The sequence below is a fragment of the Sturnus vulgaris genome, chromosome 14 (genome assembly GCF_052056855.1).
Source record: "Sturnus vulgaris isolate bStuVul1 chromosome 14, bStuVul1.hap1, whole genome shotgun sequence".
Lineage (NCBI taxonomy): Eukaryota > Metazoa > Chordata > Aves > Passeriformes > Sturnidae > Sturnus > Sturnus vulgaris.
Genome location: NC_142256.1, coordinates 12,120,129 through 12,146,737, shown reverse-complemented (window position 1 = coordinate 12,146,737; position 26,609 = coordinate 12,120,129). Strand labels below are relative to the sequence as shown.

The 26,609-nt window shown below is 48.6% G+C and overlaps 1 protein-coding gene across 5 annotated transcripts in view; it reads right to left on the bottom strand.

Annotated features, from left to right (window-relative positions):
• The window catches only part of GPC3 (glypican 3), a 142,371-nt gene that overhangs the window by 33,176 nt on the left and 82,586 nt on the right, over positions 1–26,609 (bottom strand). For all 5 annotated transcript variants that reach the window (XM_014885959.2, XM_088173145.1, XM_088173146.1 and 2 more), the window contains 3 exons: positions 22,698–22,831; positions 19,998–20,123; positions 9,298–9,418 (listed from right to left, as the gene is read on the bottom strand). In XM_014885959.2, the coding sequence (XP_014741445.2) occupies positions 9,298–9,418; positions 19,998–20,123; positions 22,698–22,831 (381 nt within the window). The remainder of the gene's footprint in view (positions 1–9,297; positions 9,419–19,997; positions 20,124–22,697; positions 22,832–26,609) is intronic.

The following is a 26,609-nucleotide window of genomic DNA, read 5'->3' as shown; positions in this document are numbered from 1 at the left end:
GGGATGATCAGGCACATTAAGCACCCACACCTGTCAAAGGTGGTGCAAAAGGTTCTGCAAAGATGTTCCCTTTCTTGCTACCTGCAAGGGCTGTCTATCTTGTCCCCTTTCCACACTGCTCTTCCTCTGGCATCATATTCCTGCTCCTCCTCCCCACAAAGTTTCTCAGTCTCCTACCAGTAGCCCCAGCTGCCTTCCCCTCTCCTTTCCACTTGCTCTGAGTCACTAGAAATGAGATCCTGGACCAATTTCTCCACCTCTCAAGCAGCCACCCCTCGAGGCATTGGCAGCTGAGTGAAGGAGGGGTGTGGGAGCCTACATGGGCCAGGACCCATCACTGCTATTATCCATATTTTCCATATTTTGTTTAGTTTTGTTGGAGCAGAACCCTGCTCTTCTATCCAAACACCACTCAGGAAGGTCCAAAGTGCAGCCACCAGAAGATGAAACATGAGACAACAAGCAAAGTAGGAGCACAAGGAACAAGACAAAATGGGCAGAGGTGGAGCCATCAACCACCCTCATTGTCATCACATCCTTCAGACATCTGAGCAGGGTCTGGATGGATGGATGGATGGATGGATGGAGGAATGGATGGATGGTGTTCTGTATGCAGGAGCACCCTGAAGGACATGCAGGTCTCACCACCTCGAGCCATCTGCTCTAACAGCCCCAAGGCTCTGTAGAGGGGATCAGGCTCTGTAGAGCTGACCCAGGCAGGGGTGCAGCAGCCAGGGGATCCTGGCACAGCCTCCTCCAGCCCAGCCCAGGCTGTGGGAGCAGCTGGGACATTTCCTCTTGGCTCAGGCTCTGGCACACGTGGTGCTCTCCGGCTGCTTGTGACACAAACATCTCGTCCTTGGCACCAGGTAGGAAACAGCAAGCTGAGAGCTGGGCCGGAAGGATTTTTTTTCTTCCTCTTCTCCTTCTGCAACACAAACCCCTGTTCCAGCCTCTTTCCTTTTCCCCTAAAAGCTCCCAGTGGAGAGGCACTCCTCAAATTGTGTATTTTTGTGCACAGAGGTTTCTGTCAGAACACCAGCTTGAGGCACCCTGGCTGCCTCCTGCCCTCCTGGGGGCTCCTCTTTCCAAACTTTACTTTTGCATTCACTTCCCTTCAAGGCTCTGGAAGCCCAAAAAGCAGCTACAAGCAGCTCTGATAGATGTCCCCTGGTCCACAGAGCATCACAGGGAACTGAACAGGTGCTTTATAAGCCAGTTATCACCCATCAGACAAGACAACCCCAGCGTGGGGTTAATTATCAAGCTGTTGATTTCAGCAGAGCCTTAAATCAGGCAGGAGGAGGAGGAGGACTCCACAGCAAATGTCCCCAAACCTGTTAGCTAGGCAGGATCAAGCAGCTGGTCTCTAATTAATGGCTGATGGCTGGACTGGCTCCTGGGCAAGGTCTGAGCTCTCGCCAGTGTGCAGAACATGGATGCTGCTTGCAAAAACAAAAAAACTCCAGGGACACAATTTTTCCAGTGTGAATATTGGCACCTAGGATGGGTCTACCAACAGGATAAGGAACCAAGCATCCAGGCTCCAGCATGGGCACTGCTGACACACTGGTGTCACACCCATCACTGATGCTGAATGTAGCCAACAGCAAGGCTCAGGCCTCTGGAGCTGCAGGCAGGAGGAGCCCTGCCTGGTGTGGTTCTCCCCCACACAGATGCACAGACACCAACTGAACAGCTGAAGCAGCTCAGTGTTTAAATTAAGTTCAAAGCTGGTGACTTTATACCCTCCCCCAGTGAGACACAACACTCTCAGAGGAAGCCCTGAAATGCACCTATATGAGTCTCACCCTCAGCTTTGAGATCATGTGCTGCAGGAAAAGGTCAGTAAAGTCCTTCCTCACCCATGGGCAGGAGGCATTCAAGGGGTCCTGCCAAAATTAAAAGGTAACTTCCTGCCCATCATGGTATTTGTTGGTGGCTCAAACACCCACCCACTGCCAGCTGCCTCCCACTTCCTTGCTGACCCTGCTGCATCAGCAGCATCTCCTTACACGTCCTCAGCCAAGCACATTTCCTTCTCTTAAATATCACTCCTGGCAATGCAGCCAGGCGAGGCCACAGGCAACAAATCTTGCTGCAACCCAACCCTCTCTCTTTGCTCACAGTTTGATGTGCTGCAAGGGCCATCTCTCATTGCATGGGGTCAGCAGCACAAGCACAAAAACACAACCCAGTCTCTGCAGCCAGCTACAGGTCAAAACCAAGCTAAGAAGTTTAATGAGCAACAGCATTAACCAGGAGTCCTCCTGAGCCATGAGGGGTATTTCCACCGGCCCCAGTGCAGGCAGGTCAGGAAGGTCTCCCTGACTGGGAATGGGGTGTGCCAGCACAGGGGAATACCTGCCCCAGTGCCTGTGCCTGGCTCCTCCTGCACACACAGGGCCTGGGTGAAGTGTCAGAACTGCACTGGGGAAATTCCCAGCTCCAACCTGCCCAGCACACCAACAGCTCAGAGTGGAGTGGGAATCTCACAGGCATTTGGGCACACTGCCTGTACACCATGCCACAGCTGGGCACCACCTTCCCACAGCTGGAGAAGGAAACTGCTGTCAGAGCTGGCCCTCTCTGCCCACAGCAGGTCTGACAGTGCTGCCTTTCCCTCCCACCCCTGAGAACATCATTAAGCAGTTTTACACCACCTCAAACTGGAATCAAAAGTAACATTATTGTTATCAAGGCTTTTTCTTGGGAACAAAAGCAATTTGATTTGTTCTGCAGCCAAAAAGACCAGAGGTTACCTTCTGAACAATCAAGATTAGCTCTTTGAATCCCAGGCCCCTCTCAGTCTGGACCACATTTTGAAAACCTTGATGTTAAGTCAAATTTTGGGGAAAAACACTTAACACCCCAGTAACACCAGAGAGCTGTGTCCTTTGTCACTGGGCCCATGGGGGAGGACGCCCACCTCAGACATCCACTGATTAAATTACAGCCTGAGCCACAGCACAAGGCGACACTTGATACAATTAGCCAGGCCCAGAATAACTGTAATTAACTGTTAATCTGCTATCAATAGCTCCACTTACACCGGGTTTTGCTGCACAAGGATTCCTTCAGGTTTGTTTCCTCCACAACAGGATAAACTTCAGCTCTGGTACAGGATATCTGGTGTTTGTTTTAAGGCACCACTGTGCATCAGCTGCATGTTCTGTACACAAAAGCAAATGAATCTCATTTCAAGGCGTTGGTCTGGTTTTTTCCACAGCATTGTTTGGAGGATGGTCCCTGCAGGATACACCTGAAGCACCTGTCTCCTGCTGAAGCCACAAAGTTGAAACCCTTCACATATATAAGACCACTCCAGGATAAACCTGTTTGGAAACAGGCACACAAACACACCAGGTACAAACCTCTGGCTCTTTAGAAAAACTCAGTGTGGGTGACCTGTGGATGCAGCATTCCCTCAACAAGCCCTGGAGGTTTGCCATAGGGTCCCAGCAGGTGCTGGCTCTTCCTGAAGAGGGAAAGAAGGGGTTTGGATTTGAAAAGCCACATGACTGTCAGATACCTTCAGATTTAATGACATTCTCATCACCGAGGGTCACACTTCCCCTGATTTAACTGCCCTGGTAAAATCCTGTCAGTGCCACTTGCATGCAGAGTGGGAGAGAATTTACCCAATGTTAATGGCAGCCAAGGCACAGCTAAAAGGACAATGGAGTTAGTCCTTAAATACCAGGCCTAGACTCAGTGGAGCTATAGACTATTTTGTGTACTAAAGAAGAATTAACCAATCCATTCTAAAATGCATTTATCATTGAAATAAAATCTTCTGTCATTTTATTTAATAGCCTTAATAAGAAATAATTGCAATGTCTGGTTGCTTTTCAACAGCATGTGGTTTTAATATTTTAATTGTTACAAACTGTTTAATAATGATGAACAAAAGGCGTGTCCAAGTAATTATTGTATTTATTAACATTTCTTTTGAGGACTTGATAGATTATATTGCATATATACAACACTTCAGACACTGTAGTACTAACTTATTAAAGGTGGAAAATGAGTCCAAAGTGACTTGCTTTGGTGCAATTTAAATATTGTATTTTCAAGTGATTAGTGTTGTGCCTTGCATTATTTAACAATCTGGCAGTTTGCACATTTTTCTAATTATTATGCAGCTTTATCTGATCGGGGAATTAAAATACAGTGGGAATAATAAACCTCAGAGAGCCTAGCAGGCATAGGGGAACTTTCACCAAATCCGTCAAAGTAATGGATTTTTCTGAAGGGGAGATACATTCCTGAAAAGTCCCCAGCTCCCCAGGCTCTCCCATAATAAAATTTGTATTTCCCTGTGTGCCCTGAGCAGGCTCTGGGTCCCTTTTCCACCCTGAGCTGGTCAGGGTGGTGGGCTCAGACCCTCCTCACTGGTCCCCAGGGCTCCACCACTGCATTTTGAGCAAAGAGGGTGCAGGGGACCCAGCACAAGGGCATCACACCGTTCCCAGGCCTATTTTGTTTACATTTGATTCAATCAAGTTGTGGCCTTTTGGCCTCTTTCCAAATTAACTTCTGGGTGACCTCCACCATGCCCTCTCCCAGCAGCCAGGCCGGGAAACAGCCCATTAAACCCACAAACAAATATGGGACATATTGCTTGATCAAACCAGCTTCAAACACGGCTCTGGAAATGCCAGGACGTGCTTTTTTTTTTCTTTCTTTTTTTTCTGGTGAACTTCAGGTCTATTTTGTCTTCGGTCATTCACACCTCTGGGCCTCCTGGCTTTTTTTTTTTTTTTTTTTTTTTCCTTCCAAGTATAGCTGTGTGTTTTACTGCCTCGTAAAACTTCTGAATTTCGTTCTCATCCTCCTGCAAACCCCTCTAAGAGCAATGTGAGGCTCTTTCACATGGGGCTCACTGCAGGACTGGGTCTCTACACGGAGCACATGAAGAAAGGCAGCGAGACCCTGCTTGGGGGAACAGCTGTAATGCTCCAAGAAATTGTGTCTTCCCCTTATTTCCAAGGAAATAAATCAAAGGGAGTTTCTCAGGGTCTGTGAAAGCATATTGCCTGGATTCCCATCCCCAAAGGGTTTATTTTTTCAAGAGCTTATATGGTAGTTAGATTTCTGGCTAGAAAATATGCAATATGATAAAAACACAGTCCCTATATGGGGCAATAAATTACAGATTGTTTGATGTGGAAACCAAAGAACTGTCAAACTCCAGTATATCTGAAATATTCTAAATGAGCCCTTAACTCGAGTGTCTGGAAATGTACAATATGTTTCCAGGCCATTCAATTTTGTAAAGACACATCTTCCCCAGCTAAGTTTCCTTTTATGGATTTTACTATTAATTTTTTGTGTGTTTTTTCCCTCCTTTTCTTAAAATATTGTGCTCTTCCTCCTCGAGACAGTACTATGACAAACACCAGGATTTACCTAAGCATAAAAAGAGATTGCAACTGGGCACAAGCTTAAAGAGGTGATGGCATCATGGATGAAGTGAAGCATCTGCTGCAAAGGTGTCAGAGCCCCATGGGCACTGCAAAGGACATAAAAGTCACTTCAGGACAGACAGGGACAGAAGGGAGGACCAAGAGTGTCCCCTCAGTCAATGTGACCCCTGCTGCATCCTTCCACCAGCATCACCCAGGTCCTGTCTCCAGAGCCCTCCGTGGAGGAGGATGACCAGCAGAGCTCACCAGTGTGGCAGAGCTCCCAGGATGTGACACCACATCTCCCACCTCCATGCATAGCTTTTAAATCCTGAAGCTCATCCCCATCAGCCATTCCAATGTGCCTGTGGCCAGGGGAAAATGGAGTGATCAGAGGCAATGGCTCACCCTGCACACAGCTTTCTGCCTGGGGATGTTACCAAGTCACAAAAAATCTGAGCAAGACCCTGTGCTGACACTGAATAACCTTTCAGTTTCAATATAGTTTCACTCAAAGGATGAGTGAAAACCCTTCGAGCTAGAAACAGACTCCATCCACTCTGGGAAATAAAAGTTAGGAACCAATTCCAACTCATTTTCCTGAAGGTGACCCTTAGCCTCCCAGCTGAGATAACAATGCTAATATTTATGGATGGGCTGTTCATGCCTCTGGGCACACAACAAAAATAACTCAAATCAAAACTTGGTAGACATCTAACAGAACTGGGAGGAAAAAAATTCCAATATGGCAATAATAAAGCATCTCACCCACCAATGCACAAAAAATAGCATCAGCCACAATCACACGTTTGGGTGAAACAAAAATGGCCTGATGTGATGAATAGGCAGCACTGAGGGGGACTCATCCAGAAAGGGCTGACTTGAGACAGCACACAACTCAGGCACTGTGCTTTATTCATTTATTTATTTTAGCTTGATAGGTGCTCACAGCAAAAAACCACAGTCTGGGGCACTTTGCCTTCCCCTTTTCTCTGGGTTAGGTTTTCTCTACTTCTTTCAATCCCCATGGGTTTTATTCTAATGAACAAACCCCATTCTCATTTCAAACTGCAAAGGTTGGATGAGAATTTCTCATGTGAATGTGTGAACATTTACCCAAATTATATTTGAGAAGACATGAACTAAAGAGCAAGCACAATTTTTACACACAACACTGAAAGAACAGACACTTCCAGCAGCATGAGCATCCTGGAATAAAGGTGAAGTCATCAGCAAATTACAGATATTTAGCAAAAATCTCCAAGTAAAAATAAAAGCTGTGTACCAAACAGCATGGCTCCTGAGTCTGCACACACCCACAAAACCCAGGCTGTATCTCTAACACAAGGGGAGGAAGCCACACCATTGTACAAGATTAATAATTTACAGGTGAATCCAGTTTACAGCTCTGAGCACCACAAAGATGATCTTTTCTCCAAAAGATCCTGGATGTCTGAAAATCCTTAAAAGCCACTGTTGGCTTGAGCTTGGTGGATAAGGAGATTTTTCAACCCTCTCCAGCTCGGGAGTTCCCACTGCTTCCCAAATCTGAAGCCAACACCTGAAAGACACAACTGTAATTCATCCAGAGCTGCTGTTTCCTTCCACATTTAATACTCTTTGGCAATCAAGATGCATTCCAGATGTGAAAGAGAGCTCAAAACTTCCTTCAGCCAGAAAATAAGTGTGAAAAAAAGAAAATAAAAATGTGATGGTAAGCTCTGACACCCCCAATCCCCAATTTAAATAACCCCCCACAGTTACTTTCCTGGTATATAAGTTAATGACCATTGATTACAGGCCCTCCACAGGAATAAAATCATATCATAGAATTACTGATGGGTTTGGGTGGGAAGAGATCTTACAGATCATGTAGTTCCAACCCCCTGCCATGGGCAGGGACACCTTCCTTAGACCAATTTCCTCCAAGCCCCATCCAGCCTGGCCATGAACACTTCCAGGAATGGGGCAGCTACAGCTTCTCTAGGCAAGCTTTGTAACTAATTTGCACTAATCACTTCCCGTTTTCTCCTGATTTTATTCTCAGTTCCTCCTCTTTCTCAAACACAGCTTTACAAGAGGTTTGACATTTTTCAGGCTCTTACATTTATGCTGTTCAAACCAAAACAGCTTACTTGCCCCCCCATAACACATTCCAACCTGACACTGCAAGCCAGTGGGGGGGAAGCACTGTCAGAGATCTTGACTGAGTATTCACCCCCTCACCACAATTCTTCTCTGAGCAGCAGCTGACAGAGACACTCTGCTGCTGCAAACAGCTGAGTTGAGCACAGCAGTGTTTACCCAGGGTCTCCCACTCCACAGACCTCCACTCCTCAGAAGCCCAAGCTGCTCAGCAAAGACCTAACTTGACCCAGTCTGGCAGCCAGCATTTCACAACCACTTTATGTCAGCAGTTTCACGTACATAATAACCATGTTTTGTTCGGTGCAACTTTCTCACTGTGAATGGCAAAATATCATTATCACCTGCAGGTTGAAGCCTGCCCTCTACCCCATTTAATAGGGAGATGATTGTGCTTTTCCCCCCGCTTTTCCCCTTCTAATAATTATGGGCTGTTGGCAGATGGCACTGCTCGGCACAGGGAGCGTGTGGGAAGGCAGAGCAGGCTGCAGGGCTGCTGCCCATGGCAGGTCCTGCATTGTGGGGTGCTCCTGGGGACCCCAAACCCCTCGCTGCATCCTGCTCCCAGACAGCACCTAATGAGGCATGCCTGTGTCGGAGGGCACGGGGGTTAAACTGGGAATGGCTGTGAAAACAGTCCCTGGCAGTCTCAGAGCAGGAAAGCAGAGGTTAGCAGAAAAGTTGCTAAGCCAGCAACTCCAAAGAGAGCCGCCCTCACAGCCCACCCGGCTGGGAAGCAAAGCTGGGCTTAACCCCAGGAACCCACCACTGCCCAGAGCTTCGTGCCAGAGCCACCGTGGGCAAGGTCCCCACTGGGAAGGGCTCTCACAGGAGAGATGGGGCAGCTCAGCTCTGTTAACAGCATTACCACCCCAGGATTGCCTATGAGCTCCCAGTGCTGTGTCCTGGCAAAGCAGCAAGCCCAGACTATCTGCCCACGAAGAGCATCTCCTCCAAGAGTTACTGTGGCATCCACACTCAGTGACACAGTGACACAGTGACACAGTGACACAGTCCAGAGCAGACCCCAGCCCTGCTGGCCCAAGGCTGGGGAAGGCTCAGCCACAAGCTGAACACTCTGCAGAGCTGCCACCTAATTCCCTGGCAGCAGCAGGGCTTGTTCACAGGCCTAACCTGGCGTGGCATAATGGGTAGAGACAAGATACTGCTTGTCCCAGGAAGGATGCCAGGTCTGAGGCAGTGGGAAGGAAGCTTCCTCCCCAGCAGAAAGGATCTCATCCAGCTCTGCCATTTCCCCATTCAACAGTAACTTGCCCCATTACTGACTGGGAGAGAATGCCCAGGGAGATACATCAAGGAAAAAAGTGACCCTTATTGCCAGCCATGAGCAATGCCAAAAGGAACTCTTTAAACCAGAGGGGACATCGGGTAGGTGCCACATGATCCCCTTCCAGCACATCATGCTCAAGGGCACCCCATCAGCTCCATCTTTCCTGGAGCTGCACTGCTAAGGGCATGGATGCCCAGCAGAAGCATTCTTGTGCTGCAGCCATGCACCCACACATGACCCAGGCACAGGCTGAGTCCTGGGAGGCTGCACCATGCAGAACCACACCAGCAGGCATCCAACAGGCCAGGGTGGCACAGGCTCTGCACACAGGGCTCCCAGAGCTGCTGCAGATGGAGACACCCGGGATGAGCCCAGGGAGAGTGCGGGGGAGGCCAAACTGATTTGGAAACCGCCCACTCTGGAGACATCCCTGCTGGCACGTCTGCAACAAACCTGGTTGATGTGTTTCAGCTTGTCAATAATCTGGCTGATCACTGGCTCCAGACCCTTCACCTTCACCTCGTGGTTGCCAGCCTGGGCTTTTGCTCCATTCCTTGTGATCTGGGGACTGTACCTGCAGGAATGAGAAGAGAGAAGACCACGATGTGATGGGCTAATAGAGGGGAGATCTTTAAAGTTCAGTACAAACGTGAGAAATCCCAAGACAGGCACAGGCCCTTTCCAAACCAGAGAGCACAAGACAGTTAATAATGACAAAGAAAGGACAGAAGATTCCCATAAACATTTTTGCTCTGACTTTGCAAAGCAGCAAGATGATGTAGTTGTATCACTTGAGGACAATGAAGTCCTTTCCAGTCCATTAGTAACCAAGGAAGATGTTAAACAGTATACAATAGAGATAAATATTTTCACATAACTTGCACCCAAGAGTCCTAAAAAAGCTGGCTCAGAAATTCTGGCTTGCTAGTGTTTGTTTAAAATAAATCTTGGCAGACCACAGAGACTCCAGTACAAGAGCAGTAGTGTTGTGCCCACAGCCAAAAAAATGAGTAGGATGACCCAGTTAACTGGAAGCTGATTAGCATAACATCAACCCCCTTGCAAAATAATGACTATCACTGATGTGTGATTTCAGTAATAAAGAATTAAAGCATCAGAATATAATTAATGCTGTCAACATTGCTAATGGAAAATAGGTGTTGTCAAACAATCCTGATTTCAGTCTTTGATGAGATCCAGCCTTAGGGATCAAAGTAACTGCTCAGACAGAACGTACCTTGACTTTGGTACAGTGCTGGGCTCTGCACCACAGGGTACCTCGATTTACACCATGGGTACCATGGGAGTCAGCAAAGCCCCACAGACTAGATTAAACTGCCAGGGCAGCTCTGCAGAGGAAGGTGGCCAAGCTGCACTCAGCGTTTTCATCAGCACTTAGGAAAGAAATATACATTCACTTGCTGCAAGATTTATGAAATTACAAAGTTTACCAGAGTGATTAAAGGGAGGGGAAGAGGGACAGAACTGCTGCACGCTTGTCTTTGGAGGAACACATCTCTACACTCAGGATCTGGCTAACAGCTGATGATGCTCCAGCACAAGACAAGCACCAAACTCTAACTCGGGGTCAGGCAGAGCAATCCTCTGCCACCACTGCCTGCAGGCAGCCACAGCAGTGGCACAGAGCACACCAGAGCCTGCTCGAGCTCTGGGCTGCTGCCATTCATCACAGCCCCAGCCATGGGCTGTGCTGCTCCACAAGCACAAAACAAGCCCTCATCTCCAAGAGCTGGCAGCCAGAACAGGCACTGCCAAACCCCAGCACAGCTTCTGAAAGTGAGATCACCAAGATAACACCAGCATCACTCTGCTCTACTGTACATCTGTTTTTCCAGTGCCATGGGTAAACACCATGAATTTTCCTTCCTGCATTAATCTCCTACACATCATGTTTTTACCCAGCTCCCAGCACCAGCCCTAGTGGCTGCCTCCCTGTCTGTCAGCTCCCTGCTCCCCTGCCCAGCTAATCTTCCATCCTCATGCTGCCAGGCACGCTCAGGCAATCACAGTCAGCCCATTTCTCATGGGTTCTGAGGGACTTTAGCAGGCATTTAAAGAAGGGGAGGGAGACAGGAGGGATGGTGGGGCCAACTCTGGGAGGATGCTTTGCTAGGATAGAAAGCAAGAGGCATGTGGACATTTGGCCACAAGAGCTACCAGGGCACACAAAGGAGCTTGGGGATACTCAGGGCTCAGCTTAAACTCTGCTTAAACTCTAAACTACAGGATGAGATCCACTCAGACGTGGGGATGCAAAGGCAACCCCAAATCTATACTGGCACAGCAGCAATCTGCCCCGACCTGAAACACTCACAGAGTTTAATTACAGAACTGAGGCAGATTTCCACTCCAAGGCTGTCTCACACCAGGAGTTCCAGGTGCAGGAGCTCTCTGCACCTCCAGCTGGGTCCCCAACACCAGGCATTCCCCAAATGCATCTCCATTAATGGCTGGCACCCCTGCAAGGTGCTGCACTGAAGAGATGGCACAGGAAAAAGGACAGGGGAAAGGAGGTGTTTGTGCCTACAGCACAGGAACACACACCTGTGTATATAAATTCCTTTCCCAGCCATAAGCAGCTTGTCCAGGTCACTGCAAAGCAGATTCCTCAGCTTGGCTCTCCCAGGCCCCAGCAGCTCCTGAACAGGGGGGCAGCTGCCTGCACAGCCATCCCACCCCTGCACTTCAGCACCAGCCCAGCACCAGCTCTGCACCCCAACACCCTGCCCCTGTCCCTGGGTTCTCCTGTTAGCACTCAGCATTCTGCAAAACACCTTTTTTTAATAGTTATGGTATCCTGGGAAGCACAAAACGCGGCTACACCTGAGACACAATCACTCCCGGCTCAGAAAAGCCCTCACCCGTGCAGTTGGAGGGTGGGTGGGAGCAGGGGCCAGCCTGGGGCCAGCCTGGGCCAGCCCGGGCCAGCCTGCAGCAGCCCCTGCGCTCCTGGCACAGCCCTGCATGCTCCGAGCACCATCTCGTGGGAAGAGGATGCTGCCGCAGGCAGACCTGCTGGAACTTGGGCTGAACTTTTTTTTGCAGGGGGACAGAGCACTGGGAGCAGTGAGGCATTAATCTTGCTGCTTATTTGTCACACAGACACTTACTGCCACCGTGCTGACCCGACAAACACATCTGGAGATTGGACAAAAGCAGCCACAGCGCACGTGAGCTTTGAGATGACAAAGAAATTCCTATCTTTGGTGTCACTGTAAATTTAATTTAAAACACTGGTGGAACTCAGAAGTACATTGCTGAAAGGTCTCTTGTGGTTTCAGAGAATTAATCAGGAAAACTCACACAGGTTTTAGCAAGAGCAGAACCAAGCCCTCTTGGTGCATCCCTAAATTAATACAATCTCTCTCCTAAACAGTTTTATACAAAGAAACACAATAGCTTGGGTTTGAGTGGGCGAAATCCCTTCTGAAATCCATGCAACGGCTGCCAGAGAGGATTTCTGCAGCCTACACAACGTAGTACAGGAGGGAGGAACACAGTCCTACAGCAATACTACACTGTAACTCCATGTCCAGAGACTGAAACTGTTCTCCAGGTTCTGCTGGGGTGCTGAGGACCTCAGATCAGCCTTCTCAGGGGGAAAAGTCTACTAGAGAAGGAAGCAAAGCAAACCTGACAGCATTTGCAGAGGGATTTCTCCCTAAAACAGTGATGTTAGACAAAGAGTGTCACCTCCTGGCGCTTCCCACCTGGCCAGATACAAGGGTAGGTACCCGACCCAAAACGAATCATTTGCACCCTTACACAAGTCATTTGCAGCAGCAAGGCAATGGGCCCTGCAGGCTGCACATCTTTGAGCAAAAAAGGAGATGCATGGGGACCCGTTCATCCCACCAGCCAGGGACATGGTGCTGCACGATTTGGGTGCTCTGGGGGACACTCCCTCCAAGCTGACACCTCGTGCTGTGCTCAGCTACAAGGGGACACCAGCTCCCCTCAGCTGTGCCACTCTGTGCCCCACAGAGCGGCCACATTCAGGCATGTGGGATGCAGCCAGCCAAAGGGTTAAAGGCTTTGAAATGTAGCTTCAGCAAGAGACCTGCATTCCTGAAATGCCAGAGAAGCTGGAAAAGGCAGCTGGCACTCCTCCCTGCAGCCCAGGCCTTAATATGGCAGAGAGATGCCTTTGCAGCCCCCTGCAAGCTGGAGGATGGGGGTCCCAGGGCAGTACCCATGCAGCTCCTCTGCATCCCCCCAAGCTGAAGGGTTGGTGGGCTTGCAGGCAAAAAAGCCAAAGCACCACCTTCCTCCCACGTTCTCCAGCCAGTGCAGAAAAGGAGAAATCTCTGAGCCATCTCAAGCTGTTTTCAGCTTATGCCAATAAAACTGTCCCTTCTGCAGGACACTTGTGCCACTTCATGATAGCCAGCACATGCCTCTGCCATGGTGATTGATACCAGCATGGAACAGCAAATATGCACAGTGGATAAAGTCCCCCACCCTGGTCCCCAGGGGTCTGTGTGCTGAAGGATATCAGTGTTGCAACATGAGCATGGTCTGGCTCACACTTCATAAGCAAAGCCCAAAATACTTCTGTCTTTGACGTGTCTCAACGTCAGTCAGCAGCATCTCCCTGCCTGGGCTCCCTGGGTATGGGCTCTAGCTGGGGATGTGGTATTTTCCAAACACAAATGTCACTGTAAAATGGGCTGATAAGCAGCCCTCGTTAAAAATTACTTTAAAGGCAACCACCTTATGAAAACACCAATAATCTGAAGTTTCCTGTGGGGAGAGTAAAACTGCAGACCCTTCCTGCTTGTTCTCATCCACCAGACATAAATGCCCAAGTATGCTGTCAAATTGAGGGATTTTCCTCTCCTTTCCTCTCCACCATTCACAAATGTCTCCTGTGAATGTTTGGTCTTTCCAGTCCAAATGCAGCTCATTCCGAGCTTTCATTTCAGAGCAAAGAAGACAAGATGACAAATGTTATTTAAATACATGGCAATAAGTGTAAAATGTGTGTTCATCCTACTCGGCCCTGCTAGGCTTTGAGATGAGTTACTGCAATGCCTGACATGTGATTTAGAGAAAGTAATCCTGAAAGTCAAACAAAAAGAATTACACCTTTTAGAAAAAGGAAAGTAAGTATGTCATTCAAATAACAATTAATTTATGCCTGCCTTCCAGTTGCAAATTATTTATTCAAACTCATCTCCAGTTTAAACAGCACAGTATCCCTCACAGGCTCTCTCTCCATTACCTGGGTTCACTGAATTATACTTGTTAGAGAGAGTGGGTGGGGGACAAACACAACAGACACAACACAACACGACACAGAGGTTTCATTGCACAAGAGTTAATAACTGAGTTTGGGAGAGCAACACTGCCCCGGACCCCCAAAGCTGTTCTGCATTTCAAGATGTGACTCACTACAGATCATGTGGACTGGTGACATCGAGTCCTTACCACATTGGAGGCAAAACAGGTTAAAAAGGGGAGGAAGAGAAGTTTCACCTTCCCTCCTCCTCCCCCCACTCCTTACAGGAACCCAGCTCTCACCTCCAGCTGGTTTTCACAGGTCAGTGAAGGTGGGTGCAGTGGTGAAGCCAGCATTTTACTCTATGCCCCTGCTAATTTCTGGTTTAGTGAGACAACCTCTGTCACATCAGCAGAAGAGGCCAAAAGGCTTGAAAAGCTTTTTCCAACCCACTCATCCTGCCCTGCATGTGCCCACAAGCCTCCAGGAAGAGGTGACAATTCTTTTCCTGACAGTTTCCTCTCTAAAGACAGATTGTCCTGAGATTTCTGGCCACTCGTACCCCATGCCAGATGGGGTGTGGGGTGCAGGTCCATCTCACTGCTCTCTCCCACATGGGCTGCATGTCCCCACCAGCCCATGACCATGTGCAGGCATCTGTTTCACGGGAGTGCAAGAGGCAGGAGACAGGTGGGGTGTGTGGCTCCCAGGTGCCTTCCTGGCATTGCCTGCTTGCTGGCAGAGTCCTCCAGTCACTGCAGAGCTCGTGATGCTGCAGTCAATTTACACCACCAGCAGCTCCAAACAAGCTGCTTCAAAAGCAACCAGGAGGATGCAACGCTCTCAGTGGGGAGTGTTCTCACCTAACTAAAAAGGAACCATTTTCTGCTGGATTTCCAAATATCAACACCTGGCAGCCTCTGAGAGCCCCCTGAGATCGTGCTGTGTCAGTTCCCTGCCAAGAGAAGTGCTGCTTCTTCCCAACTGCCCCACACCAAGCTCTACAGCCAGTGAGTGTGCTGCAGGTGATGGCTTGGTCAGAAACGTGAGGTCTCAGGTAATCACCCGACCCTGGCACTTCAGAAGGAACAGCAAAAACTTTAATATTCATAGCAGAACAACGGGAGTTTATAGACAGCCTGAAGTCTCCCTCCATTCTTATTTCAGTTCAAGACAAATAGATTATGGAAAAATCAGCTAAACCTGAGACCAAGCAGCAGGATAGAGGAAGATTCACCATCTTCCTTTCTGAAATACCCTGGAAACAATCATGGCCACTCAATAACCCACTGAATTTGCCTACTATCCTTTCATTATAGCTTATACTTGCTACAAAGCTGTGTTTTATGGGCTTGAAAAGTTATACAGCCCCCTCTTTGGGGATTCCATTGGATCAGATATTTTGCAGCACTGCCAGAAATAACCAAACCGTTCATGAACTAAAGGGTTATTGCTGGCATGGAATTTCCTTTGTTCCAATTACAGAATCTCATTTTTCTGTCTTGCTTCCAATTGTGCTTTCATTGTTTACGATTTGTATGATTAAAACAAACCACAGTACGCTGGCAACAGCAGGGAAATATGAGACTTCCAGCTTGAAGAAGAGAATCTGGCAAGGTGCTAAAAATATATTAATTTTGAATTGGTACAAAGAGAACAAGAGTTATGCTGGTTATTTAGATTAATGTATGAGTTTGTCTTGAGAAATTTGGAAATGGCAGTAAGGCTTAATGTGCTTACAAGTTTTGCAGCAGGCAGATGTTGCTGTCATTCTAATCAGAACAGCTTGAAAAGAATATTCTCATGTAAGCAGATTATTAAACTCTGAGAATCTAGATTTAATAGGCTTTTAGTATTAAATGCTGCAAAACCTTGATACTATATGTAAAGTTTGAATCACCTTTGAGATTCCAACGTTGAGCTCCCATAGTAACTGAGGTGAGTTTGAAATCTCAACACCTGCTTGACTTAAGCTGAAGGCTTTAAATGAGCTAATTACTCAGTCAGGACTTCAGTGACAAGGATCGACCTCTGTTTTTTCTCTACTTGGGATGGAGATAAGGATAAGAGAGGCTGGACAACATTTCACCACCTAACACCAGCAGCAGGAGGTCTGGTGAGAGGATGGGGCACTAAGACAGAGGAAAGGAAGGGCATCACATTAAACCTCGATCAGGCAGGTTTAAGCTGCTGCACACCCACCCTGCCTACACGTCTGTCTCAGGGAAGTGCCTGGAACTGAGCCCAGGAAAGCTGCCAAGAGGTGCACAGGGATGCACAGAGACAGAGCAAGGTCTGGTCCCCAGGACCACAAACACCCAAGCACCGTGACCCCTCAGCAAGCTCTCTGCAAGTGGTGAAACGTGACACTTGTGGCTTTTGCTGTGAACCTTTGTGGCGTCCCATAAAAGCACAGTGTGTTTTTGCACACTCTGAGAAGTGTGAAAAGCAGCAATGAGCTGCCTTTTATTTTTTCTTCCCACTTTGGCTTATGTTCTTCAACCACGCAAAAGCACAGAAAAGACACAAGGCACTGTTCTGCATTTCAGAAAAATCAACCTTTCCTGTGTGGGTGCCACTGTTTACAAGCAGTCATTTCGAGGCACCAGGTCCTAAACCCACAATAGGGATTACAATCAAACTATTAACCCATAGATCAAACCTCGGGAAGGAGGATGAATTCTTGCCATTAAGATGATCCAACGTGGAGAAGCAAATGATCACAAAGGATCACAAAGTAAGATTCAGTTTAAAAAACCCGAGGGATTAAAAACAGGATAAAATACTCCAGCCAGCTGCATTGAACTGGAGCCCCAGATATGCCACCTTCAGTCAGGGCAGAGGGGCTTAAGAGCAAGGAGGAAACAGAGGATGGTTCAAGGCTCAAACTGGGAAGTGAAACCCAGGGAAAAGACATTGAGCACATCCAGTCCATGGGGAGGAGAGACACTCTCATTGCCTCTGGGTAACAAAGCACTGGGATAAACAGGACAGAGTAAATACCAAGCCAGAAAAACCACAGGAGGAGGACTGCAGGGTGCAGAAAGGACTGTTTGCATCAAATAATAGGATACACATTGTTGGTATTATCAAGTCCTTGGGTGCAGTGCAAGGGCTGTGAAGTTGCTATTCCAGGCTTGATTGAACATGTTAAGGAAAAGGGCTTAGAATAACTAACAAATTTTGCCATGACAGGGAGGTCTGGAAATGGATAAATCAGTAACTTAATGAACACTCAGGTACTACATTAGAAATGCAAGAGGTAAATAACCACAATCCCTACAAGCACACAATCAAATCCTGGACATGCTCAGACAGATGCTCACACTGACCTTACAGACCCAACAACGTTCAAACAATTTTATCCATTGCCCACACAGCACCAGACATGGAAACACGTGGAAGCATAGAACCCACCCAACCACCACTCTGTCCTGGTCTTCATCTGACCAGCTGATTCAGCAGGAGCTTTCTAGTTTATCCAGGAACCTAGAGATTGCTCATGCCCTGCTGTGCTGTCCCTCCAACAGAGACCAGGGTTGAAGTCACTCATGAGGGCCAGGGCTTGTGAAAGTGAGGCTGGCTCATGTCTGTCTATAAAGGGCCTCTTCCACCCAGCTTGGGTGGCCTGAAGCAGAGCTAGACTGCAACATCACCTGTCTCTGCCCTCCCTTTAATCCTGACCCAAAAGGTCCTGGTCAGCTCCTCATCCATCCCCAGGTGGAACCCCAGGCACTCCAGCTGGTCTCTGGCATAGACACCCCATTTTTGTCTCCCCTGCTTGTCCTTCCAAAGAGCCTGTACCCCTCCATGCCAACACTCCAGCCACAGGAACCATCCCAGCACGTCTCCACCATCCTCTCTGGCAGCCACCACATATGTGAGACAAGCACCAGGACAGCACCCAAAATTAACAGTAGATATTTAAACCACACCAAATTTCTTTCAAAAAGTGGCAAGATGGAGTCTGATCACCAACAGACACACACCAGTCCAGCAGGAGAATAGAATTTCTTCAGTACATAACACACATTCTCAGAATAGCTTAAGAGCTGCTACACCATGAACAGCTGCTTGGCTCCCTCTTGGGGAAAACATTGAAATAAAGGAACTGGCAGCTTAGGGTACTCAGCACTGTTACCTTATATGCTCCTGATTTTCAGGAATCCTCCCAGACACTCTGAAAGAGATGCCAAGCTGGGAAGTCCAAACGCATGAGTGTAGAAATAATTTTAACTACATTTGCCTCTATTTGAAACATTCTGCAAGTGGGTCCTGGGAGAAGAGCACTCTTGACCATTATCTTATCTCAGCTTTATTTAGCTGAGGTCTCCCTGCTCACAGCAAAAAACTCCAATATCTACCTGCAAGGGAACTGTCCCTAATATTTCATAGGAGCTGGCAGAGGTGGCAACATCTGTGCACAGATCAGAGGGGCAAGGAGAGGAGTGGAAAGGCACACACTCTTCAAGCACATTTATTCCTTAACTCAACAGCCAGGGGTTGATATCTTGGTGCCCCCTTCATGCACACAGACTTTATCCTCCCCCTGCCTTGCCCCCCCTGCATGCCATGGCACCTGTGTGACAAGCCATCATGTGCTCACGATGGTCCCCTGATATTCTCAGCAGAAAGCTGAAGGCCATTAATCACCTGAAGTCATGTTTAATCTGCTCTGAATTTACATTTCCAGGAGGATTTGGACTCAGCATCTTTCCACTGCTGCCACTTCACCCAGCTGTGGTGTCAGCAGGACCTGGACCAGGACCACTGGCCATGACCCCAGTGAACTGCTATAAGCCCAGGTCCCCTCTCCAGAGCTGTAGTGTTTCTAGCCCTGCTTTAGAAGTTTTAATTAACAGTCAGTGAGACAACATTGAAATAATCTTTTTCTTTCCAATTGAATGTCTCAGGCATAGAAACTCAGGATTTTCCAGAAATAAGTACCAATAGAGGACATATTTTTCCTTAGGCAACATAAGTACATTTTAGTAAGCATGTGATCTTAGATGTCAATTTTTTTTTTCAAAATAGAGTTTTATGCTATTTTGGTCTATTCAGTGTTTCAGGTCAGTATTGCAAGTACAGGCTAATTACTACCTGAAGTAACTTACTGATCAAGAAGTCATAATTAATATCTCAACATTTCACCACTTCCTGATTTTATTTCTATTTCTTCCCTTATAAAAACTACTTAATAGCAAAAGATGCTTTGCAAAGTAGAGTGATTAGAGGAGATTTATGTATAATTATAAAAAACATTTCCAAGTTCTATTTAACGTTCCCAAGGGGTGTTTTTTGCAAGAAAAATCTCCATTTCTATTAACACTTCCTTGCTCTTTATGGTGTGAATCCTGCACGTGCCTGCCTCTGTTAACCTCAATTACCCCTGGTATATCCTCTGAAATGGCAAATGGGGCAGGGCAAAGCACCCACAGCACAAGCTGGACCTTGGTGAGAATGGCTCCATCCAGAGAGGACAGCCAGGACTTGGTGGGAAGGTGGTCAGAGGGCAGCAGTGGCACCCCCAGAGCTCAGTGATGCTCATCTCCTGCAGCTGAGAGCCATAGCAAGGACAAGTTCAACAAGGGAGTCTTCCTTGGCCCTCCCTGGCTGGGGCAGGGGATGCCAACCACCCTGTCCTGCCACCAGGGCACCAAGCCCAGCTGGAGACATCCCCACCCCGTGCAGTGCAGGGGACCAAATCCCATCATGGATGCAGACTTTTCACCAGGTAGAAAACTCAGTGCAGGGCAGCACACAAGCCCTGCTGTCTGTGCAGACCTCACACAGCTGCAGCACAGCTGGACACCAGGTCCCTAAGGGAGCAAGTCATGTCCTGGCTCCTGTGCCTGGTGAACAAAGGATAAGCAGGACAGGGGAGGAGGAGGTCAAGGGAGATGTGATTCACCTCTCCACGACTTCTTGTCCATTCCAGCAAAGGGTGTCATTCTGAACAGCAGAGCTGTGGTTGCAGATGTACTCTGGCAAGCTGCTGTAGAAACTGCTGTGGGATTTCAGCTTTGCAATCAGTTCCCTGGAAGAAATGGAGAGAACAGGGTGCTCAGTTAAAAAAAGAGAAGAGGTTGGTGCATTTTAACCATGAAGGCAGTCACATAAACACAACATTAAAGCAGCTAGGTGCAAACAAACCACAAAGCATCAGTTTTATTTCTGAACCAAAGTAGGGTTTTGTTTTTCCTTGATGTTATTCCGTCAAAGGCTGAGCCCATGTTTCCCAGGGCAAAACTGGTGATGGGGAGGGATGTGGGGCAGCAGAACCTCAGCCCAACACAGTCTCTGCACTCCCACAGCACCTACAGAAAGGTGCTACTGGCTCAGGCCACACATCCACGGGGTACATCTGAGCAGCCAGGGCTCAGGCTGTAGTGTCCCCTCTGCTTTGCAGAAGGCAACAGAGGCCCTTCAGGGGTTTTGTCTGGCTGACATTGGCAGGTGGCAGTTTTGGTGGTAGACCAGAGCTGACATTGTCAGCACAGATCTGTACTCATGGCTAAGGCTGTTGTTTCATGCTGCACCATCAAAAGGACACAACTTCAAGGGATGCACTGGGCTGGCCATGGAGTCACAGTCTGCATTCAAAGGGGAAGGTTACACTCATCAGAATGGCTCTGTTGCAGGAAGGCAGGAGGAGCTGCAGGACACAGAGGGGATGTGAATCAGGCTGCATCCCAACCCTGTGCCCTCCCTTCCCAGCAACAAGGATCTGCAGCAGTGGTCCAGAGGGCCAGGCTGACCATGGGATCTCTGATGTTGCCAGAGAGGTGACAGAGGCTCTGGGAGTGGGATGTGACATCCCTCCAGCCTAGGTCTGATCCCTCAGGGACACTCGGCAGACATCACCAGGAAATACTGGCAGATTTAAATAGGTAAATAGCAACAAAAGTAAGATAATATGAATAGCAGGGACTGGAGGCAGTAAAACTTTGCCTCACAGTTGTCTTGTTTGGTTTCAGCACATTTCCCCCTTTGGCAAGGGGTTATTGCTCAGCCTTCTTGCTCCCTGGGAGGAATGATGAGGAATCAGCACCCGGAGCAGGGAGCACTCTCAGGGGCATCCCCCGGGGATGTCTGTGCCCTGCCAGTTGTGGGGAGCTGCCCTGCAGCCTTCGACAGTTTGGTGTGCAGCTCCCTCCTTGCTTTGGGATTCCCTCCAGCCAGAGCCTGTGACAGCCAGCTGGGGGCAGGCGACACCAAGAGAAGGAAGGCTGTGCTCTGTGAAACCTGTGCTCTGTGAAACCTGTGCTCTGTGCTGCCAGGAGCCTGCTCCTGCTCCTGCCACAGCCCCGCAGGCAGAGCATCACTGCAGTCCTGCCTCTGAGCACCACAGCACACCCTGCCCGGCCATGGCATCATCTGGCACTGCCCAGGCAAATGAACCAGCGTTTGTCTGATGAGTCAAAGCTCCTCCAAATGATGTGTATTCAGCCTATAGCTCCCTGCACAAATCCAAGGGATGCTTCAGGCAGTCACCTCCTGTGTGAACCACTTCCTACATCCATCTCCTGCACTGGCCTAACAGTGGGGAGGTCCAACCATTTGGAAAGCCAAAATGAGGTGAGACCCGGATCATCAGATATGACAAACCCCAAGCAGGAGCCTCACTGCCCCAGGCACTCAGCCCCTTACACCCTAGGCACTGCCTTGCCCCTCTTCCACAAACCCCAGCAGAGCTGGGGAGAAGAGGGAGAAGGAAACTTTCCTGGGGAGCAGAGCTCCCTGCAGGGCAGGGAGGAATTCCTCTGTACCTGCAGGTATGAACCCATGCAATTCATCTCAGCAGAGTTCATGAGCCTTCAGAGTCTTCAAAGGACATCTGTGTCAGAGTCTGGGCTGTGTAACCTCCGACGTGTTGAGACAACAGAGGAATGCAAGCCCTGGTGCTGTATCTCATGGGAACTACATCAAGAATGTGGCCCTGTGAGTCTTCAGAGAGAAATCCACCCAACTTAGCCCATCGCCAGTTTCAAAAACTGCCAAGCTTGCTTGTTTCTCTTCCACGGGGATTTTTCTTTTATTCAAGACAGAAGTAAAGGCACTGTGTATCTCTGGGTGTGCTTTCAGATCCAGAGGGGAGATGCTGCTCACATCAGTGTGAGACCACTTAATTACAGCTTATACTTACATGGGGAAGGAAGCACAGGGTGCAGTGCCAGCACCGGAGGCACCTGCTTCCTTTGAAAATATTCAGTAAAAGGCTGTTAACATCTCTGAACTACCATAAAACACTACACAAAAAGTATGAAACGCATTCCCCTTACCTACACATGGTGTAACATGTAACAATTCAGGCTGGAGTGACCATTTCTATCTGTAACTACACCTGTGAGTATTTCAGACACTATAGCAGTGCCCAAGAAACCCAGACAAGGCATTTGGTGTATTACCCTGGGTGCACTAGGTGAGAAAACCCATGCAGACGCCTCATTGCACTTCAGAGCCCACTACAAAGCAGCTCTGATGCTCAGAGCCAGATTTATGGGTAAGGGAAATAAGGAGCTTTTCCATCTGCTTCCACAGGACCATTCCATATGGTGGCTGCTCCTGCAGCCCATCCAGCAGGCACCACACTCAGCCCGAGCATTCTCACCTCCTTCTGCTCGACAAAGTTTCTTCTTGCTCAATGTGAGTCACTTTCAGGACTTTCTTGTCAATGAAAAGGTCTTCTGGATAATTAGCTGATCGGATCTGCCTCTGCTGAGCGTGGCCACATAGCCGGCTGATCTGGAAAACACAAACACAGCCGTGTGAGGAAGGGCTGGGACTGCAGGGAACAGCTGAGATGCAAAACTGGCACCTGCACATGAGCTGCTACCATCCTGTCATCCCCATCTTGCTCATAGCTCAGCAAGCACCTGAAAGCAAACTTCTGCCCTAAGGTACAACCTGGCTTTTGCATAAATACCCACCCCCTGGGAAGGAATGCAGGAAGATTCAGGCAAAATGTTGGGGCATTGAAGTGCCCCTGTGGCTATCAAAACCCCTGAGGTGCAGGTGTGACAGGCAAATCTTCCTGTGTCAAGTTAAACTTGGGCTGGCAGGAGGGGGCTTGAGTTGTTCCCTGCTCCTTCCTTCCTGAACTCCTCAGCATCTCAACACTCTAAACTCTAGCTCTCCAGTCAGACTTTTAGGGAACACCTCTCCTTCCAAGGAAAATCCTAAGACCCTGGTTCTGCACAGACTGCACTGCAGATGCCCAGGGACGAGCATCATACACATCACTACTAATTAAAAAATCCAGGGACTAAAATACAGCAAGCGTTGGGGCCACAGCCCAGTCGTATCGTGGGAGGCCCTGATTAACAGGGCTCTGCTAATGGCACAAATTGGCTCATTAGCATACAGATGATTCAGGAGCCAGCTGCAGCAGCGAGGGAAGGAATCCAACACGCCTCGTTCAAGCTCTCTCCATGGCCACTGTCCCGAGACTCACCCAGCACTGGCCACTGCTGCAGCCCCTGCTGCGGATGGATTTGCCACCATTTCCTTCTCTGGGACACTGCCAAGAGACATCTGTCCCCCTGTGGCACCAGTGCCACTGTGAAAGTCTCCTTTTGATCCATCCTGTGCTGCTCCTGCAAGACTCGTCCATGCTGGGCTGTGAAAGGAGCTTGGCTGATTGCTGGGACCACGAAGGCACCACAGTTAACACCAGCCTTATCTTCTCAGAGCCTCATCCCACCACCCACATCCATGCTTGGGATCAACCACACACCCATAAAATGCCCATTCCTTGCAGCACCTCATTTATCTCCACACCACACTGAATCAAGGCAATCCCAGTAAGCTGCACACCAGAGGTTAAAAGCACACCCAAAGCTACTGATGTAGCATCTGATGTGTAAAGAGAAGAGATTAATTCTGTTCTATTACATCCTACATTTGGGTGGGCAAATAAATTAGTAATGTCACCTCTTTCATTATCAAGAGCAGCACAATTTGTTTGCTCAGGCTGTCATACAACAAAGAGTAAAACAGAAACCTCCTGGGAGCTGGGCACTGCAGTTTCTGTTCACATCACGGTGGGAAGAGATGCTGCCACTGGTTCTTCTGCACCTGCAGTTTCCTCTGCCAAAGCAGCTCCTCCTGCAGCTGCCAGGGGAGCAATTTCTGCATCATCTTACCTGGTTTTTCCTCTTCTGTCCTCCCTTGGCTGTGCCTCCTCTCTGCCTTGCCAAAACCAAGTTCTGCATAAGAATATGTCAGCCCTACTGCCCTCCATAAATCATTTGGCAGGCTTCAAAAAGAGAGGGAGGGAGATATTCAGAAAATGGATCACATTTTGGGCTATTTTCTTTGCCTTTTGGGCTTTCTGTCAGCACTCATCCCTCTCACAACATTTACAGGTTAAATGCAAGCAGACAGGAAGAGGAGGAAATCATAGGACAGTGGGAGACCTGGAGAAGGGCATTTGGGATCTGAGACACTGTGGAATGGGTCTGGGTGTCCCATGCTCTCTCTACACTGGCTGGTGCCACTGACCCTGCAGAGGGCAGACCTGCAGGGTGCTCAGGGGGTCTGTGGGCTTTTCCTCTGCCCAAGTCAGAGATGAAACCTGCCATGAAACCTCCTCCAGGGAAACACAAGACACACGAAAGCTCCAGGACAGTGGGTATATAAAGGAAGCAATGCCCCAAAGCAGCACTGCTGCACCCACACTCTGCACAGACATGTAAAGTGGAGGGGAGAAGTGGGAAAAGGTCAGATATTTTAACCTGCCGTTTGTGGTAACTCCCTTTGACTCTCCCCAGCTCTGTGAAAATCTCCCCAATCCCTTTCCAAAGCCCAGCTTTCAGCCGGCAAAATCCATCAAACCCTGAGAGAAGAGCAAGTCCAGGATGGAGGCTTTTTCCCAAGGATGCAGAGAGGCGCTGAATGGGAGGGGAGGGCGGGAGCGACAGCGCGAACAGCGGCAGCACCCGAGAGCTCCAGACAGCAAAGGGACCCTCAGAGTGGGGATGCTTCATCTCCCACCCAGCACTGGAGGGAGCTCAGCCCCTCTGCTCCCAAGTCCTGCTCAGGAGCTGCAGCTCAGCTGCATCCTCACAGCTCCTGGGTACCAAGGCTCCAAGAGTCATCAAATCCAGAAGGCTGGAAAAGACCTCTGCAGCCATCGAGTTCAACAACTGATCATCAAGTTAAAATCATTGATCACCGAGTCCCTTCTGTGTGGGATGGAACCACAAACAGGATGGTGTTAGCTGTGACATGGGACAGCAGATGAAATCTTCACAGATGGAAAGATGCACTGCTCAAACTTTCCACCAAGTTTTTACTTATTTATTTATTCAAGGACCAACTAACCTTTTCAGCAAAAAAGCCCAACCCTGCAGCCCATCTTGTGAAGTCACAGTGAAATGATTGTTACCCTTTAGTCAAACAAAAACACGGCTGAGATTTGAACTTAAAATAAAGTGAGTGAAAGTAGAAGTAACAGATTGCCTGCTCATTTGCAGGGGCCGGCTGCTTCGTGTACACTTTTTGGGGGAGGGAAGGATTTCACAAACCATCTGCCAAAGTCTGCTGGGCCACAAGCAGTCCTAGGACAGCAGCTCAGAAATCCTATTTCCATCTTTCCCTCTTTTTGAGTCCGCACTGCAGGCTCAGGAATGCAGCTTCCCAGCCTCTTCCTAACCACTGCCACTGTAAAGGACATTCCAAAAAGAAAAGAAAATCCCACTATAGGGCAGTCAGAGAAGGGACAGATACAAGCTCAGACCTTGAGGAGAACCAAGTGTGATGATTCAAGTCTCCAGGTATTGCTTGCTCTGGGAGGAGCAAGGACAGTCAGCTCCCCAGCACGGTGCTGTGTCTGCAAGAGGGAGAACGAAAGGAAGGGAGCATTTCTAATCTTGCCAAACTTGTATCAAACAACAGTGTTTAATACGTGGTTTCTTCCCACCTCACAAATATAAATGTGAAATTCAAAGCAAACGGACAGAACAGAACCAGTGGCTCTCCTCAGCCTCCCCATGCTACCAGGGGACCATTAATATACACCAGCACTTATCTAAAGCACAGTTAGTGCTAGAGCTGTGCCTTAATTCAGGATAGGCAGAAGTTTGACACATCAAGCCACAAAAAAAGACTAAGTAAATCAAATGCCAGTGTGTTTTTTAGGCCACAAGAGTTGGACTTTGTTTTTAAAAGAATCTGCCAGGCCGCTGAAAAACTGCTGCAAGGGGACACCAGGCAAGCAAAACCTTCCCAAAGCCCTGAGCTTTTACAAACCCCCAAAGCCACCAACACTGTAACAGCCCAAGCAAAATTTCCCTGCCCCAGCTCATTAAGAAACTCACTAATTACCCGATTTAATTAACCTTGTCCATGCAAGTGTGACCCAAGCCACGAGGGGAACACTTTGCCTTTTGAGGACCACTACCCCCAATTCCACTTGTGTATTCCAGCCACAGGGAGACCCCAGAGCCAGGCAGGGCAGGGCTCCTGGGCACTGCCCCATGGGGAAGCAGCAGCAGCTGGCTCCCAACACCCCTGGGGGCTG